Source organism: Crinia signifera, chromosome 5, assembly GCF_055691185.1.
Source record: "Crinia signifera chromosome 5, ASM5569118v1, whole genome shotgun sequence".
Taxonomy (NCBI): domain Eukaryota; kingdom Metazoa; phylum Chordata; class Amphibia; order Anura; family Myobatrachidae; genus Crinia; species Crinia signifera.
In genome coordinates this window covers 7,414,620-7,434,090 of record NC_139221.1, presented here as the reverse complement: position 1 = coordinate 7,434,090, position 19,471 = coordinate 7,414,620, and the positions used below count along the sequence as shown (strand labels likewise).

Sequence of the window (19,471 nt, the reverse complement as noted above, 5' to 3'; positions counted from 1 at the left end):
GGTACAGTGCAGGACAGCAGGTTGGCGGATAGAGCGATGATCTGGGAAGCCGGGTACAGTGCAGGACAGCAGGTTGGCGGACAGAGCGATGATCTGGGAAGCCGGGTACAGTGCAGGACAGCAGGTTGGCGGATAGAGCGATGATCTGGGAAGCCGGGTACAGTGCAGGACAGCAGGTTGGCGGATAGAGCGATGATCTGGGAAGTCGGGTACAGTGCAGGGCAGCAGGTTGGCGGACAGAGCGATGATCTGGGAAGCCGGGTACAGTGCTGGGCAGCAGGTTGGCGGACAGAGCGATGATCTGGGAAGCCGGGTACAGTGCAGGGCAGCAGGTTGGCGGACAGAGCGATGATCTGGGAAGCCGGGTACTGTGCAGGACAGCAGGTTGGCGGACAGAGCGATGATCTGGGAAGCCTGGTACTGTGCAGGACAGCAGGTTGGCGGACAGAGCGATGATCTGGGAAGCAGGGTACAGTGCAGGACAGCAGGTTGGCGGACAGAGCGATGATCTGGGAAGCCGGGTACAGTGCAGGACAGCAGGTTGGCGGACAGAGCGATGATCTGGGAAGCCGGGTACAGTGCAGGACAGCAGGTTGGTGGACAGAGAGATGATCTGGGAAGCCGGGTACAGTGCAGGACAGCAGGTTGGTGGACAGAGAGATGATCTGGGAAGCCGGGTACAGTGCAGGACAGCAGGTTGGCGGATAGAGCGATGATCTGGGAAGCCGGGTACAGTGCAGGACAGCAGGTTGGCGGACAGAGCGATGATCTGGGAAGCCGGGTACAGTGCAGGACAGCAGGTTGGCGGATAGAGCGATGATCTGGGAAGCCGGGTACAGTGCAGGACAGCAGGTTGGCGGATAGAGCGATGATCTGGGAAGTCGGGTACAGTGCAGGACAGCAGGTTGGCGGACAGAGCGATGATCTGGGAAGCCGGGTACAGTGCAGGGCAGCAGGTTGGCGGACAGAGCGATGATCTGGGAAGCCGGGTACAGTGCAGGACAGCAGGTTGGCGGATAGAGCGATGATCTGGGAAGCCGGGTACAGTGCAGGACAGCAGGTTGGCGGACAGAGCGATGATCTGGGAAGCCGGGTACAGTGCAGGACAGCAGGTTGGCGGATAGAGCGATGATCTGGGAAGCCGGGTACAGTGCAGGACAGCAGGTTGGCGGATAGAGCGATGATCTGGGAAGTCGGGTACAGTGCAGGACAGCAGGTTGGCGGATAGAGCGATGATCTGGGAAGTCGGGTACAGTGCAGGGCAGCAGGTTGGCGGACAGAGCGATGATCTGGGAAGCCGGGTACAGTGCTGGGCAGCAGGTTGGCGGACAGAGCGATGATCTGGGAAGCTGGGTACAGTGCAGGACAGCAGGTTGGCGGACAGAGCGATGATCTGGGAAGCCGGGTACAGTGCAGGACAGCAGGTTGGCGGATAGAGCGATGATCTGGGAAGCCGGGTACAGTGCAGGACAGCAGGTTGGCGGACAGAGCGATGATCTGGGAAGCCGGGTACAGTGCAGGACAGCAGGTTGGCGGACAGAGCGATGATCTGGGAAGCCGGGTACAGTGCAGGACAGCAGGTTGGCGGATAGAGCGATGATCTGGGAAGCCGGGTACAGTGCAGGACAGCAGGTTGGCGGATAGAGCGATGATCTGGGAAGCCGGGTACAGTGCAGGACAGCAGGTTGGCGGACAGAGCGATGATCTGGGAAGCCGGGTACAGTGCAGGACAGCAGGTTGGTGGACAGAGAGATGATCTGGGAAGCCGGGTACAGTGCTGGGCAGCAGGTTGGCGGACAGAGCGATGATCTGGGAAGCCGGGTACAGTGCAGGGCAGCAGGTTGGCGGACAGAGCGATGATCTGGGAAGCCGGGTACTGTGCAGGACAGCAGGTTGGCGGACAGAGCGATGATCTGGGAAGCCTGGTACTGTGCAGGACAGCAGGTTGGCGGACAGAGCGATGATCTGGGAAGCAGGGTACAGTGCAGGACAGCAGGTTGGCGGACAGAGCGATGATCTGGGAAGCCGGGTACAGTGCAGGACAGCAGGTTGGCGGATAGAGCGATGATCTGGGAAGCCGGGTACAGTGCAGGACAGCAGGTTGGCGGACAGAGCGATGATCTGGGAAGCCGGGTACAGTGCAGGACAGCAGGTTGGTGGACAGAGAGATGATCTGGGAAGCCGGGTACAGTGCAGGACAGCAGGTTGGCGGATAGAGCGATGATCTGGGAAGCCGGGTACAGTGCAGGACAGCAGGTTGGCGGACAGAGCGATGATCTGGGAAGCCGGGTACAGTGCAGGACAGCAGGTTGGCGGATAGAGCGATGATCTGGGAAGCCGGGTACAGTGCAGGACAGCAGGTTGGCGGATAGAGCGATGATCTGGGAAGCCGGGTACAGTGCAGGACAGCAGGTTGGCGGACAGAGCGATGATCTGGGAAGTCGGGTACAGTGCAGGGCAGCAGGTTGGCGGACAGAGCGATGATCTGGGAAGCCGGGTACAGTGCAGGACAGCAGGTTGGTGGACAGAGAGATGATCTGGGAAGCCGGGTACAGTGCAGGACAGCAGGTTGGCGGACAGAGCGATGATCTGGGAAGCCGGGTACAGTGCAGGACAGCAGGTTGGCGGACAGAGCGATGATCTGGGAAGCCGGGTACAGTGCAGGACAGCAGGTTGGCGGACAGAGCGATGATCTGGGAAGCCGGGTACTGTGCAGGACAGCAGGTTGGCGGACAGAACGATGATCTGGGAAGCCGGGTACAGTGCAGGACAGCAGGTTGGCGGATAGAGCGATGATCTGGGAAGCCAGGTACAGTGCAGGACAGCAGGTTGGCGGACAGAGCGATGATCTGGGAAGCCGGGTACAGTGCAGGACAGCAGGTTGGCGGATAGTGCGATGATCTGGGAAGCCGGGTACAGTGCAGGACAGCAGGTTGGCGGATAGAGCGATGATCTGGGAAGCCGGGTGATGTGCAGGACAGTAGGTTGGCGGACAGAGCGATGATCTGGGAAGCCGGGTACAGTGCAGGACAGTAGGTTGGCGGACAGAGCGATGATCTGGGAAGCAGGGTTATTATGTTCAGAACAGCAGGTTTGCAGCCAGAGCGATGATTCAGGAAGTTGGGTTCAGCGGCAGACTGCAGGGGGAGCGGATTATTGTTTAGCTCTTATTTTGTATGTCCCCAAATGCAGCAGGCAGTATGGCATCCATCGCGCATCATGACACCTATGGTGCTAGTGAAATACAGGATGTGCAGCACAGTGGAGCAATGGTTAGCATTGTTGCCTCACCGCACTAAGTTCCTGGGTACACGCCTTCTCCCCATGCTATGTATGTGTGGAGCTTGTATGTTCTCTCCATGCTTGCATGTGTTTCCTCTGGGTGGCCCGGTTGCCTCCCACAATCTAAGAATCATACTGGTATGGTTGCTGGATCTGAACAATAATGAACCCTAGAGTGTGAGTGCATGTACATGTGTACAAGTCGTTCTGTTCTACCTCAGACGCGGAGGAATGATCTGAGCAATAAAGGATAAACCAGACGCTTTGCACTCGGCGCATGCTACTCCCGCTCAGCGATAACACCTGATGTCAGCATATGGGGGGATCGGTGGGTTACTCGTACACACAGCCAGGCTTGCCGACATATCTGTATTGCCTGTGAACAACAACGTGCGGACGTATCATGCGCACATGATATATAAGTATGTACCCAGAATATATCTGCAGCACCTGATCACACACCCTGGCATCACCAGGACTGGAGGGTATGCACAGAAATGTCAGTGCCGGGGCCTGCAGGTGTACCCAGGTAACTTGTGCTACGCGTCGGGGTTAGAAGGCAGGTTTGTGGCTGTAGTGTGTATGTACATGGTAATGGAGCACCTCTGTGTGCTGACTGCACAGCAGATCTTCCTGCCAGTACAACGGGTATCTCGTCCTGATTAGATCTGACAGGCGAGCTGAGAGCGTGCCGTTCTGGTTGTCATGGTAATTTGTACTATATTCTTATACTAACACGCACCTCCCCCCCCCCCCATGTATCATGTAGATCTGCAGCACTCACTGAATATGTGCTGTAGAAGTGTGATATAACTTTGCTCTATAAGTGTATATTTGTTATATACAGTGTGATGGTTGCATGTCCTCCAGCAATAGGTGGTAACGGGCTGCCCAGCAGACATTCTCTAGGCAGCTGCAAGCTCCATTGGTCTAGTATAGGTCACCTGCGGATGTGTAATGTGTGATGGTCCTACACCTGGGCACCTGCCGAGTCACCTGTGGATAACGTGTGACGGTCCTACACCTGCCGGGTCACCTGTGGATGTGTAATGTGCGACACTGCTACACCTGGGCACCTGCTGTGTCACCTGTGGTTGTGCGACAGTCCTACACCTGGGCACACGCCGGGTCACCTGTGGATGTGTAACGTGCGACAGTCCGGCACCTGGGCACCTGCAGGGTCACCTGTGGTTGTGCGAGAGTCCGGCACCTGCAGGGTCACCTGTGGTTGTGCGACAGTCCTACACCTGGTCACCTGCGGATGTGTAACGTGCGACAGTCCTACACCTGGGCACCTGCTGGGTCACCTGTGGATGTGTAACATGGACAGTCCTACACCTGGTCACCTGTGGATGTGTAACATGGACAGTCCTACACCTGGTCACCTGTGGATGTGTAACATGGACAGTCCTACACCTGGTCACCTGTGGATGTGTAACATGGACAGTCCTACACCTGGTCACCTGTGGATGTGTAACATGGACAGTCCTACACCTGGTCACCTGTGGATGTGTAACATGGACAGTCCTACACCTGGTCACCTGTGGATGTGTAACATGGACAGTCCTACACCTGTGCACCTGCTGGGTCATTTGTGGATGTGTAACATAGACAGTCCTACACCTGTGCACCTGCTGGGTCATTTGTGGATGTGTAACATAGACAGTCCTACACCTGGGCACCTGCGGATGTGTAACATGGACAGTCCTACACCTGGGCACCTGCGGATGTGTAACATGGACAGTCCTACGCCTGTGCACCTGCGGATGTGTAACATGGACAGTCCTACGCCTGTGCACCTGCTGGGTCATTTGTGGATGTGTAACATAGACAGTCCTACACCTGGTCACCTGCGGATGTGTAACGTGCGACAGTCCTACACTTGGGCACCTGCTGGGTCACCTGTGGATGTGTAACATGGACAGTCCTACACCTGGTCACCTGTGGATGTGTAACATGGACAGTCCTACACCTGTGCACCTGCTGGGTCATTTGTGGATGTGTAACATAGACAGTCCTACACCTGGGCACCTGTGGATGTGTAACATGGACAGTCCTACACCTGTGCACCTGCTGGGTCATTTGTGGATGTGTAACAGACAGTCCTACACCTGGCACCTGCGGATGTGTAACATGGACAGTCCTACACCTTGGCACCTGCGGATGTGTAACATGGACAGTCCTACGCCTGTGCACCTGCTTGGTCATTTGTGGATGTGTAACATAGACAGTCCTACACCTGGTCACCTGCGGATGTGTAACGTGCGACAGTCCTACACTTGGGCACCTGCTGGGTCACCTGTGGATGTGTAACATGGACAGTCCTACACCTGGTCACCTGTGGATGTGTAACGTGCGACAGTCCTACACTTGGGCACCTGCTGGGTCACCTGTGGATGTGAAACGTGCGACAGTCCTACACCTGGTCACCTGCTGGGTCACCTGTGGATGTGAAACGTGCGACAGTCCTACACCTGGGCACCTACGTTGGGTCCTGGGGACAGAGTGAGAACTGCTGGACTAACAGATCAGCATAGATTATTCTCCGCACCGCAGCTTGACTCTACCCCAGCATACGTGGCACAGACCCTCCATGCAGCAGACATGAAATGGGGCATATTGTGTCTAGACAAGGCTGTGACTCTGCTGCCAGTAACCAAATGTGACATTGCTGACTGTGAGCATCCTCCTGCCAGCAACGCAGCTATTCTGGGAGATGGGTCATACGCTGTACAGCAGCAGCAACTTTCCATGGTAGGCAGCTCTCCTAGGCGGGCTGGTGCTGGTGGGAGCTGCCACCTCACTTCTGCGGCACAGCACTGATACTTCCCATACGCTACCCTGCCGCCATAATGGCAGTGTCATGTAATGGTAAATCTGTCAGAAGCTCTAGCAGTATGCCTTGTGCTATGGGAGCACAAAATGGATAGCAATGTGCTCCCTAGGGTGCACGGACAGGCGCTACCACGGGTGCTGTGCCAAGAGCTGCCACTTATTAAAGGGGTAGTCAGCCCCAAAGAAACCAGAGTAAAAAAGAAAAAGTGGCGTTGGTATTGATGAAATAATCGTACAAATATTTAATATCAATTAAAACAACATGACATAAATCAATTACATACAACAATAAAAAGGTGAATCAATAACTGGACCGGAGGCTGAATGCAATGAACCCAATAAATGGTGAATATGGGTTAATATCTGGGATAATTTGGGTTGCCCAATAGTTACCACTGATGGTGATTATGATCCAATCCCGAAAGCTGAGTAGCAAAAAGGTCCTCAAATGGATGCGACTGTGGGGCCACAGTTGATTAGAAACCCAATTGGTGTAGTAGGGCTGAAAGCTGTTTTGGCCACAGTTGTCTCACATCGCTAGAGGCTCCAATAATGGGGATGGTATCAAATGGCAGGTGTCCTCAGGGTTGGTGAATTTTAAGACCAACTGGTCAGTGATCTCAGTTCGTTGTGACCAACCTTGATTCCTGCTCGGAGGTGTATCCACGTGGTGTCGACAATAATGGACCGCAGAAGCGGGATGGTGAGGAAGCAGATGTCTCTCAAGATTTGGGAGTGGGCAACCCGGAGCGCTGGGGAATCTAATTGATAAGGTCCAAAAAGTGATCAGCTGGTCCTGGTCCAGGCTATAGGCTAATGCGTTTCGCTGCTTGTAGCAGTGCAGCTTTGATAAAGCCTTGGGTTTATTCCATTCAGCCTCTGGTCCAGTTATTGATTCACCTTTTTATTGTTGTATGTAATTGATTTATGTCATGTTGTTTTAATTGATATTAAATATTTGTACGATTATTTCATCAATACCAGCGCCACTTCTTTTTCTTTTTTACTCTGCTATGGGAGCACCCAGAGGAACCCCATGGAAACGGAGAACATATGAACTCCACACTTAAAGCTGTTCTAGGACCCCGACGGCACTCCACTTTTCAAAATATGTATTACAAATGTAACGCTATAAATGACTCGTGGGGCAGTATTCAATGATTTTGAATGCAGTTTGGGAACCACTGGTTTGTTACAGAACTGGGACGAAGTGAAGCAGCGCAGCCCATACCAGAAGTGGAAGCCAATTAAGGGGGTTATTCAATCTGTGATTCCGACTGTCAGAGTCCCGGGCCAATTTCAGAAAGTGTGTGGATTGGGGAAAACTCTTACAACAATCCATGGCCGTTTCCGACAATACAGACTCTCATCCACAGGGAAGTAGCAGACGAGTCCCGGCCGTGATTGAATACCTGAACTTCTGCTATTTCCAGGCTTAGAATAGAAAAAAGAGGGTTTGTTTGGCCAGTGGCACAGAAACGCTCTTTGTTTAAAGTGTATCTATCACGGACCCGACACAGTTAGAACATATAGAGCGAAGGGGAGAAGAATGTCCCTGTGTGGTGCACCTGAAAACATTTGTTTAAAATGTAACTTTTTTATTGGAACACTTTATTAGCACTTTATTACTTTATAAAGTGTTTCAATAAAAGTTACATTTTAAACAAATGTTTTCTTTTCTCCTTTGCTTTACAGGCCTTTCTAAATCTTTTACTTTGTCCTGTTCCTGCCCCTTTCCTCAGCCCCTTGGTGTCATTCTGATCCCAGTGAGAGCGGGTCATTGATTCTACCGCTAAATATTCCACACCATTGTGTCCTGTTTGTTTTCCAAAAAACTTCTGGCTGAAGTTGCACTTTTAGTCCGGTCTGTTGGACGAGGGAGGAACTTTTTTGGCTGATGTGCTAAGAAAAAGCTTCTACTTTCGTCAGCCCCTTGGTAGTTTAGCAAGTGATGCATGAAGTATCTCCAGCGTTCATTAAGAGCCGCTGTCGGAACACTCAGCGCGGCTGGATGTAAATGGGTAAGACTGGATAATAGGCAGCCATATTCGCAGAATTTCCACCTCTTACATAACCGGAAAGTACAGGCGACTCCCAGGCCCTAAGTAGGTCATAGCCTGACAGTGCAATGATACACACTTATGATTAAAGGGGAAAAGCCTCTCTGCCGCTGAAATCTGTTGGTATTGGAATTGAGCATTATATGCAGTAATCCCTTGATGGCGGCGGGGGGGTGGGGGTTGTGCCTTGTCATCAGGCTGAGTGTTGCACGCTCTGTCGCTGGCTCAGATTACCAGGCACAGTGTTCTTTCATCATGAACATCAGAAGGCATCATAATGTCAGCGTGTCAGATGCACTATAATAACCAGACTGTCACTACAGTAATCCTGCTTCACGGGGTCTCTCTCCTGACAGCAGTGTGCACGGTAATGCTGAGGAATTCATATGGAGCCATCCCTCTATCTATGGGGCTAGATGGGCAATAGTGTTACCCTGCAAATGCCATTGGGCTAATGCATTGCAAATAAGTATTTGGTATAAAAACAATCCTTTAAATCCTCAGTAATGTCACTGCCTGCGAGGAGCGGAACATTCACCGAATACGCTGTGCCCTCTCCCAGCCAGCGGTTATACCGAATACGCTGTGCCCTCTCCCAGCCAGCGGTTATACCGAATACACTGTGCCCTCTCCCAGCCAGCGGTTATACCGAATACACTGTGCCCTCTCCCAGCCAGCGGTCATACCGAAAACACTGTGCAATCTCCAAGGTAGCGGTTATACCGAATACACTGTCCCCTCTCCCAGCCGGCGGTTATACCGAATACACTGTCCCCTCTCCCAGCTGGCGGTTATACCGAATACACTGTCCCCTCTCCCAGCTAGCGGTTATACCGAATACGCTGTACCCTCTCCCAGCCGGCGGTTATACCGAATACACTGTCCCCTCTCCCAGCCGGCGGTTATACCGAATACACTGTCCCCTCTCCCGGCCGGCGGTTATACCGAATACGCTGTGCCCTCTCCCGGCCGGCGGTTATACCGAATACGCTGTGCCCTCTCCCGGCCGGCGGTTATACCGAATACGCTGTGCCCTCTCCCGGCCGGCGGTTATACCGAATACGCTGTGCCCTCTCCCGGCCGGCGGTTATACCGAATACGCTGTGCCCTCTCCCGGCCGGCGGTTATACCGAATACGCTGTGCCCTCTCCCGGCCGGCGGTTATACCGAATACGCTGTGCCCTCTCCCAGTCAGCGGTTATACCGACTGCCCTGTGCCCTCTCCCAGCCGGCGGTTATACCGACTGCCCTGTGCCCTCTCCCAGCCGGCGGTTATACCGAATATGCTGTGCCCTCTCCCAGCCGGCGGTTATACCGACTGCACTGTGCCCTCTCCCAGCCAGTGGTTATAGATTCTCTTACTTATGGAACGGGCTGGTTTTCTGGTTACCTAGTCCTATGAGTAAGTGCCCTACGGCTGAGAACGTGGTGTGCCCTTTGGCCGCTCTCCGGCTTATTACATGGTAGGCCGATTTCACCTCCGCAACATCTCACGCATCAGACCATTCCTCTACACTGATGTGACCAAAATTCTCATTCACACTCTTGTCTTCTCCCGCCTTGACTTCTGCAACATCCTTCTAACATCCTTCTCTCCGGGCTACCTCTCGCCACTCTCCAATCCATTCTTAATGCTGCTGCTAGGCTCATCTTCCTCTCCCGCCGCTCTACCTTCGCCTCCCCCCTCTGTCTATCTCTTCACTGGCTCCCCATTCCTTTCCGAGTTCTCTTTAAACTCCTCACCACCACCTTCAAGGCTCTCTCCTCCTCCACCGCTCCTTACCTCTCTTCACTGATCTCTATCCACACTCCCTCCCGTCCTCTTCGCTCCGCTGCCGACCGCCGCCTTTCCTCTCACCTAATCACCTCCTCCCACTCCCGTGTTCAAGACTTCTCTCGAGGGGGGCCTGCACTGGAACAACCTCCCGCCACCCATCAGGCTTTCTGATTCCCTTACCTCCTTCAAGCGCTCCCTCAAAACCCACTTCTTCTGACTAGCCTATCCCTCCTCCTAACCTCTTTCACTCCTCCTATCCTGCCTCCGTTCCCCTCCGTTCCTACTTATCCTGTTGTTTTTCGTTCGTCCACCCACCTCCTTTTAGTCTGTTATCTCTTATGAGCAGGGCCCTCCTTCCTCACGTACTCACCCTACCTCTTTACCTCACCTGTCCTCCTGCCCTGTTCTTCCCTTCCTCTACTTCATCTTTAGGCTCCTTCGACAATTTCGACACCTACTTCAGAACTGATGCTGATTTTAGTTCTACCAGCTATACCCCTATTTATACTGTATTACCTTGTAATTTGTTTGCTATGTACGGCGCTGCGGACACTTTGTGGCGCTTTATAAACAAACTACTACTACTAGGCCCCTGTGGATGTTGGTGGACTCTGTAGCTCACCCACATGGCAGGCCCTGTGTATTACAGCTGAGTCCTGGCTTATTACATGGTAGGCCCCTGTGGATATTGGTGGTCTCTGTGAATGGCGGCTCACCCACGTGGCAGCCCCCGTGGAATGACTGACCAGCTGCTGATTATGTGTCGGGCTCCTCTTGGTTGACCCCTGTGATTCTGGCTGCCTGTGTTGAGCATGTTACCTATATGCGCAGCAGACTCCACCATAGCACAACCCTACATCTTGTCCTGCTCCGTGTACGTTTCCCCAGCAGCGCCGCACCGTCTCTTACAGGAAGGATAACGTTAGTTTGCTTCATTTCAGATCCATTTGGATCAGGGCGTGATGATGATGATGAAGATGAAGTCTTGGCAGATCTGATCCACCCTCCCCGTGATGTGCACACGCGTCCTGCCTTCACAGAGCACTTCATAGAGACGGAGCAGCTCCCCGGTACGTGTCCCTCGCCCCGACGCTATAAATAACCATGGCTCAGCTGCAGAGAATTCTGACGGCTCATTTATCATTCCAGTCCGAGAGAGCGAGCAGATGCTGGCAGTAAATCATGGCGGTGTAGCCCTGTTCTCAGTGCAGAGGGGGGACTGAGTGCATGGCAGAAAGCGGGGTGTCCCAGTTCCATCACATTCCAGTGCGGCCGCGTCACTGTGTACAGCCCCTCCCGGCACCGGGGGGACACAACACCTGCGCACTACTGACCCCGCTGAAATACGGTTTATGCGCTTATATACTAATTGGCTGCGCCACTAGAGTTGGAAATGAACTGACCCCTTGGCATGTACGGTGGGTGTGCGCCTGCCACAATAGTGCGCTTTCGGGGACTGCCAGGATACCCACACCGCCAGTATGATTATATTTTATATGGCCTCTCCCCTCCACACCAGCCTTTCCTGCTTTGTATAATGTATCGCCGCCCTGTCCGGTGTTATAACACGCCGCGTTACTGTAATATTACCATGCACATTCCTTATACATAGACTGAAGAGATGATCTGTATAATGCAGCGCCGCCCGGTCCGGTACTATAACATGTCGCGTTACTGTAATATTACCATATATTACATAGACTGATGATCTGTATAATGCAGCGTCGCCCGGTCCGGTACTATAACAGGCCGCGTTACTGTAATATTACCATATATTACATAGACTGATGATCTGTATAATGTATCACCGCCCGGTCCGGTACTATAACATGTCGCGTTACTGTAATATTACCATATATTACATAGACTGATGATCTGTATAATGTATCTCTCCGGGTCCGGTACTATAACATGTCGCGTTACTGTAATATTACCATATATTACATAGACTGATGATCTGTATAATGTATCACTCCCGGTCCGGTACTATAACACGCCGTGTTACTGTAATATTACCATATATTACATAGACTGATGATCTGTATAATGTATCACCGCCCAGTCCGGTACTATAACATGTCACGTTACTGTAATATTACCATATATTACATAGACTGATGATCTGTATAATGTATCACCGCCCGGTCCGGTACTATAACATGCCGCGTTACTGTAATATTACCATATATTACATAGACTGATGATCTGTATAATGCAGCGCCGCCCGGTCCGGTACTATAACATGTCGCGTTACTGTAATATTACCATATATTACATAGACTGATGATCTGTATAATGTATCACCGCCCGGTCCGGTACTATAACACGCCGTGTTACTGTAATATTACCATATATTACATAGACTGATGATCTGTATAATGCAGCGCCGCCCGGTCCGGTACTATAACACGCCGTGTTACTGTAATATTACCATATATTACATAGACTGATGATCTGTATAATGCAGCGCCGCCCGGTCCGGTACTATAACACGCCGTGTTACTGTAATATTACCATATATTACATAGACTGATGATCTGTATAATGTATCACCGCCAGGTCCGGTACTATAACACGCCGTGTTACTGTAATATTACCATATATTACATAGACTGATGATCTGTATAATGCAGCGCCGCCCGGTCCGGTACTATAACACGCCGTGTTACTGTAATATTACCATATATTACATAGACTGATGATCTGTATAATGTATCACCGCCAGGTCCGGTACTATAACACGCCGTGTTACTGTAATATTACCATATATTACATAGACTGATGATCTGTATAATGCAGCGCCGCCCGGTCCGGTACTATAACACGCCGTGTTACTGTAATATTACCATATATTACATAGACTGATGATCTGTATAATGTATCACCGCCCGGTCCGGTACTATAACACGCCGTGTTACTGTAATATTACCATATATTACATAGACTGATGATCTGTATAATGCAGCGCCGCCCGGTCCGGTGTTATAACATGTCGCGTTACTGTAATATTACCATATATTACATAGACTGATGATCTGTATAATGTATCACCGCCCGGTCCGGTACTATAACATGCCGTGTTACTGTAATATTACCATATATTACATAGAACGATGATCTGTATAATGTATCACCGCCCGGTCCGGTACTATAACATGTCGCGTTACTGTAATATTACCATATATTACATAGACTGATGATCTGTATAATGCAGCGCCGCCCGGTCCGGTACTATAACATGTCGCGTTACTGTAATATTACCATATATTACATAGACTGATGATCTGTATAATGCAGCGCTGCCCGGTCCGGTACTATAACACGCCGTGTTACGGTAATATTACCATATATTACATAGACTGATGATCTGTATAATGTATCACCACCCGGTACTATAACATGTCACGTTACTGTAATATTACCATATATTACATAGACTGATGATCTGTATAATGTATCACCGCCCGGTCCGGTACTATAACATGTCACGTTACTGTAATATTACCATATATTACATAGACTGATGATCTGTATAATGTATCACCGCCCGGTCCGGTACTATAACATGACGTGTTACTGTAATATTACCATATATTACATAGACCGATGATCTGTATAATGTATCGCCGCCCGGTCCGGTACTATAACACGCTGTGTTACTGTAATATTACCATATATTACATAGACTGAGGATCTGTATAATGTATCACCGCCCGGTCCGGTACTCTACCATGCCGCGTTACTGTAATATTACCACGCGCATTCCTTATACATAGACTGAAGATATGATCTGTATAATGCAGCGCCGCCCGGTCCGGTACTATAACATGTCGCGTTACTGTAATATTACCATATATTACATAGACTGATGATCTGTATAATGTATCACTCCCGGTCCGGTACTATAACATGCCGCGTTACTGTAATATTATTATATATTACATAGACTGAGGATCTGTATAATGTATCACCGCCCGGTCCGGTACTATAACACGCCGCGTTACTGTAATATTACCATATATTACATAGACTGATGATCTGTATAATGCAGCGCCGCCCGGTCCGGTACTATAACATGCCGTGTTACTGTAATATTACCATATATTACATAGACTGATGATCTGTATAATGTAGCGCCGCCCGGTCCAGTACTATAACATGTCACGTTACTGTAATATTACCATATATTACATAGACTGATGATCTGTATAATGCAGCGCTCATGTAACACCTCGTTCTTCTCTCCCCCTAATCAGGAGCCCTGCATGAAGCTTGTATCCTGGGCTTCGCGGACTCTCCGGACTCGCTGCCCCATGTACAGAGTGAGCCCCTGAACCCAGCAGGTGCGTGCGTCCTGAAAAACTAATGTCAATCTTCTTACTGTCGACCTTAGCCATGTCACCCAAAGTCCTTTCGACCCATACCCACAAATATAGGGAGGGGTTTGTGCTGTGGGTCATGGGGTGTAGGTGTACAGATGTAGCCGCTCCCGTTTTGCATCACGGCATGCTGCAGTATTCGCCGGCTGCCCATAGGAATGAATGGCGTGTGTGCGGGGCACTATATTGTCGCCATGCACACCTATCGCAGGACGAGGGGGGAGGGTGCAGCGTCTGTAGATGCTCCGGTGCTTTGTGCATTTGACCAGTGTCCGTTATGTGTTACACTACAATCGCATTGGGCGGTGCTAATGTAGTATAAATGCTGATAAATAAGAATAATGCTGTTGGGTGTGTTCTGATCTGTGATCCATTCCAGCTATTATCAGACTCCCATATCTGGGGCGTTGGTGTAATATTACAATGGTTGGGGTGACTTTTTTATTTGGCTATTTCCATTCATCGCGTTTCTTCACCGCTTTATCCTCACACAGAATCCTTCCAAGGAGCGTTTGATGAGGGTTGGCTTACGGATTCTTACTCCAAGACCGACCTGCAGAGCGGAGACTCTTCTGAGAGAACCGGTATGGGGTGACTATGGCGGTGTGGGTGACTATGGCGGCGTGGGTTAGCATGCGAACGCCTCAAGCTAGTCTGTACTCCAAGAGAGCAATTCATGTGTAATAAGGCGCTGTGTTCCGTGCGTACATCTCCCGTGCCTCAGGCTTCCGTTGTGCATCCATTATGGCGATGTGAGGTTATATGTAGCATCCTATTGGCCCTTATGACATTGAATTCTCGCCTTTTGTATTGGTGTAAATTGATTTGCAGTAGAAGACGTTCCCCTTCTCACAGATCTGTTTTCTTTATAAAGAGACCCTTGGCGAAACTCCGAGCGACGACTCGGCAAAACTTCCGTTTCAAGTGCCTCAGAGTGACTCCACTTTGGACATATGGCAGCCGACGGCGGAGGAACAGCTTGCGCTTGGCTCTCACAACAGCCCAGGTGAGGCCGTGGTCACGCCCTGCGTGTGTCCTGTATTATCGGCAAGTGTTCCATGAGGTGATTCTGCATGTTTGGCCTGATACCCCCCCCCCCCCCCCATATCCCCCTTGCAGCAGCGACCGGAGGCTGCTATCCTACATCTCTCTCTGGAGCTCAGTTTTCACACCAGTAATAAACATAGGTCTGTCCCGAAAGCGAGCTAGTGTGTGGATACAATCGCTGTGTCCCCGGTCCCCAGCGTTAGTCCTCACATAGCGATCATGCCTCAGTGCCTGGTCATGTGCAGTAATATAGCTGTCTCCCCGTGCAGCTGTCTCAGCCTCTCATTCACATTTCGGCAGCGGACCCCTCCTGTGGGCTCTCAGGATAGCTGAGGAAGTTGTGCTTAATTTGCCAGAAGCTTCTGCCCTCTGCTTTCTGTGATTTTTAGCGGAGGTGACGGGAGGAGAAAGTGCTGACTCACGGGCTCCGGCATAACTTTCCTGTCTCCATCGGCTTGATCATTCATCCGGAACCTCACTTTTTCGGGGAGAGGGATCTTAGTGTTTTTCCAGCCGCAGCTTGTAAAGTTGGCTGCTCGTTCCTCCCGGCACTGGCTGCCCCTATCGGATTTTGCAAATTAGGTTTTTTTTTTTTTCATTCGTTCATTTTTCTTTCTCTTTTGTGCATTCTGTGATTTATTGACTTTTTGTCCTTTCCCGATAATCCGGTCTCCTGTTACGTAGTGTCATTCTGAGGTAGGCATACTGTGGTACCAGTCTGCTATGGGAGTGGCTGGAGATTCTGTGCTGGGACAACTTCAGTAATGTGTCTATATGTATTTCAGAACACGAAGAGCACTCGCTGAATCCTGAGGAATTACAGTTTGAATCTGCTTCCGTCCCAGGGCAACAGCCCCCTGAAGAAAGCCATCTTTTCCCCGGATTGGATAGCCAGTATCTGGCGGGACATGTAGCTGGTAAGGGGACCCCAGGAACGGACTCTTGTTCTTCCCTCATACTGGGGGCCAGTGTTATAGCATAGGCCCTTGTGGAGGGGGGGGGGCTATCTTTATTTGTATATGTGTATTCACCAACTGGTGTATACATTTATAATAGAGGGATCAGTCTTGACCAGTTTGCGATAGATAGTAGATCTATATATATATATATATATATATATATATATATATATATATATATATATATATATATATATATATATATATATATATATATATATATATATATATATATATTGTAATTTCCTCTGGGAAGTGTACCCTCATCTGAGTGTAGGATGCGGGAATTGGGCCCACGTACCTCATTAAGGGGTGCCGGAACGTGTCTTTGCCAGAGGCACGCGCCTATTAGCTGCGGTACATTGCTGGCGGAGCTATCCAGTTAGCACTTATCAGGGATTTTGCTTTGCCTGCCTCAGGCAAATGAAGCAGAATCCCTGATGAACAGAACCAAGAGACACATGGGTCCAGGAACTTATCCTGAAACACCCCCCATGTGTTTTTGTCCTAATAAAAACGGTCAGTAATTGGATAGCCCATTAGTACTATCAAGCCTAAACGCCAGCTTTTACCATGCGGTAAATGACTGCCTGGAAGCGGATATCCCCAATATGGGCTTATTCGTTTTCTATTAAATTGTTGGCCCCTAACATCTCTCCAGATTATCTTGGGTCAAAAGAATCCATAAATTCCCATTTAATTGATCGTCCATATGGGAATGCCGGTGTCAAAACTGCATGTGCAAGAAATGAGTCCAAAGCAACCGTCCGCGATCTGCGGAACACGGCACCGTGACGGCGTCATAGCCACTGGCTTTAACATGACCATTTGTTTTTAGGCAATACGAGGTGAGATGCATTTAAAAGTAATTGCCGCTGTAAATCTAACCGTGATCTCGCCAGAACATCGCCAGATCCTGGACGGTTACATTTGGGACAATTTGCCTTTTTGTCATTCACTAAAATTAAAATTTTTGTTTTTCTTTTGCTTGTTTTTAAGAAGACCTGTTTAGTCCTGAGCTAAGCCCAGAAGAACGGTTTCCTACCTCCATCAAGGACCCTGATCCATCTGCTGGACCATGTGCGCATGAAAGCGGTGATCAGCCGGTTATTTCTGAAGAAACTGCAAATATTAGTCAGTCGGCAGGAAGTGACCTACTTGGAGAAGAGATACAAACGGAACTGGTCCTACCTGCTTCCCTTACAGGCACAGAGCCCGCTGTGTCCCTTGCTGCACACATCCCTGCTGAACCTGGAGTCTTCCTTGCTACAGACATTCCTGCAGAGCAAACTACTGCTTTAGTTCAGGAGGAGCCTCAAGCATCGCCATCTGCCTCTGCAGTTCAGGCGGAGCTTTCGATCTCGCCCCTTGCAACCCAAAAGGAGCCTTTGGCATTGCCTCCTGCTGTTGAAGTCCAGGAGGTGGCCCCAGTTTCTTGCCCTACTGCTGAAGTTGAGGAGGAGCCTCAGGCCTCGCCCACGGTCTCTTCAGTTGAGGAGGAGCCTCAGGCCTCGCCCACGGTCTCTTCAGTTGAGGAGGAGCCTCAGGCCTCGCTCACAGTCTCTTCAGTTGAGAAGGAGCCTCAGGCCTCACCCACGGTCTCTTCAGTTGAGGAAGAGCCTCAGACCTCATCCACTGCCTCTTCAGTTGCAGAGGAGCCTCTGCCCTCACCCACTGCTGATATAGTTGAGGAGGAGCTTCTGGTCTCGCCCACTAACCCTGCAGTTGAAGAGCCATCTCTGCTCTCACCCCCTTCCGCTGTTGTCCAGGAGGAGCCATCTGCGGCTGCACCCCATACCGTTGCTGTCCAGGAGGAGCCTCTGGCCTCGCCCCTTGCCCCTGTTGTCCAGGAGGAGCCTCTGGCCTTGCCCCTTGCCCCTGTTGTCCAGGAGGAGCCTCTGGCCTCAACCCTTGCCCCTGTTGTCCAGGAGGAGCCTCTGGCCTCAACCCTTGCCCCTGTTGTCCAGGAGGAGCCTCTGGCCTCGCCCCTTGCCCCTGTTGTCCAGGAGGAGCCTCTGGCCTCAACCCTTGCCCCTGTTGTCCAGGAGGAGCCTCTGGCCTCGCCCCTTGCCCCTGTTGTCCAGGAGGAGCCTCTGGCCTCGCCCGTTGTCCAGGAGGAGCCTCTGGCCTCACCCCTTGCCCCTGTTGTCCAGGAGGAGCCTCTGGCCTCACCCTTTGCCCCTGCTGTCCAGGAGGAGCCTCTGGCCTCACCCCTTGCCCCTGTTGTCCAGGAGGAGCCTCTGGCCTCACCCTTTGCCCCTGTTGTCCAGGAGGAGCCTCTGGCCTCACCCCCTGCCGTTACAGTACAGGCGTTTCTGATCACACCCCTTGCCGCTGATGTTCAGGAGGAGCCTCTGGCCTCACAAGCTGCTTTAATCCAGGAAGAGCCTCTAGTTTCTGATTTGAAGGTCCCGGCAGAGTCCCTGGCCCCTCCAAATACAGAAGATATCCTTCAGTTAGAAGAACCTTCTCAGCTGGTCGATAAGCCACATGAGCGAGAGGTAGATGAGCTTCAGCAGCCCATAGACCAAGGTAAGAATTACTTTTGGTTCAGTTACGGAGGGTGTAAATCACCATGTTAATCATTAGCAAGTGGTATGGTTTCATGGGTTTGCTTCTGGATTTATGTTCTGTCTCCGATGGACTGTGCTGTGTCCTATTATCCTAATATTATAACTCTAGTAGCTTTTTTCTCTGCACAACAACCCATCCCATCTTAGGTCAGGATACGTATGTCCTGATAGCATACTCTCCTAATCTGAGAAGATGTAACAAGGCGTGCCTCTGAGTAATGTCCTTCTTGCCACTGTGACTTTATCATAAATCTGATGCCCGAGGTTGTAAGGTAGATATAAGGTGAGCATACTACAGTCACAAACCATATGAGCTTTTACGTGTCCACCTAGGAACCCGGTCACTGTCCGAGGTTGTGTTTCTCCAGGAATAGGGAAGGGTGCAATAGAGTTTCAGCTGTGGGTTCTAAGATGGAACATGTTCCTTTTTTCAGATGTTGTTGTCTCCACGTTATTACGTGTACCATTGTTCCAGTCATGGTGTACACCTGGGATTGTAACCTATTGTTACGTTCACATTTAGAGTTGTAGAAGTCAGATTAGTTTGGAAAACCTCACA

At 50.7% G+C, this 19,471-nt stretch overlaps 1 protein-coding gene across 12 annotated transcripts in view; it reads left to right on the top strand.

Annotated features, from left to right (window-relative positions):
• Positions 1 to 19,471, top strand: part of MAP4 (microtubule associated protein 4) — a 137,711-nt gene that overhangs the window by 59,724 nt on the left and 58,516 nt on the right. For 9 of the 12 annotated variants that reach the window (XM_083186599.1, XM_083186600.1, XM_083186598.1 and 6 more), the window contains exons 5-10: positions 10,896 to 11,024; positions 14,211 to 14,297; positions 14,828 to 14,917; positions 15,208 to 15,339; positions 16,166 to 16,297; positions 17,339 to 18,871. In XM_083186599.1, the coding sequence (XP_083042725.1) occupies positions 10,896 to 11,024; positions 14,211 to 14,297; positions 14,828 to 14,917; positions 15,208 to 15,339; positions 16,166 to 16,297; positions 17,339 to 18,871 (2,103 nt within the window). The remainder of the gene's footprint in view (positions 1 to 10,895; positions 11,025 to 14,210; positions 14,298 to 14,827; positions 14,918 to 15,207; positions 15,340 to 16,165; positions 16,298 to 17,338; positions 18,872 to 19,471) is intronic. The other 3 variants (XM_083186596.1, XM_083186595.1, XM_083186597.1) reach the window with 3 other exon arrangements.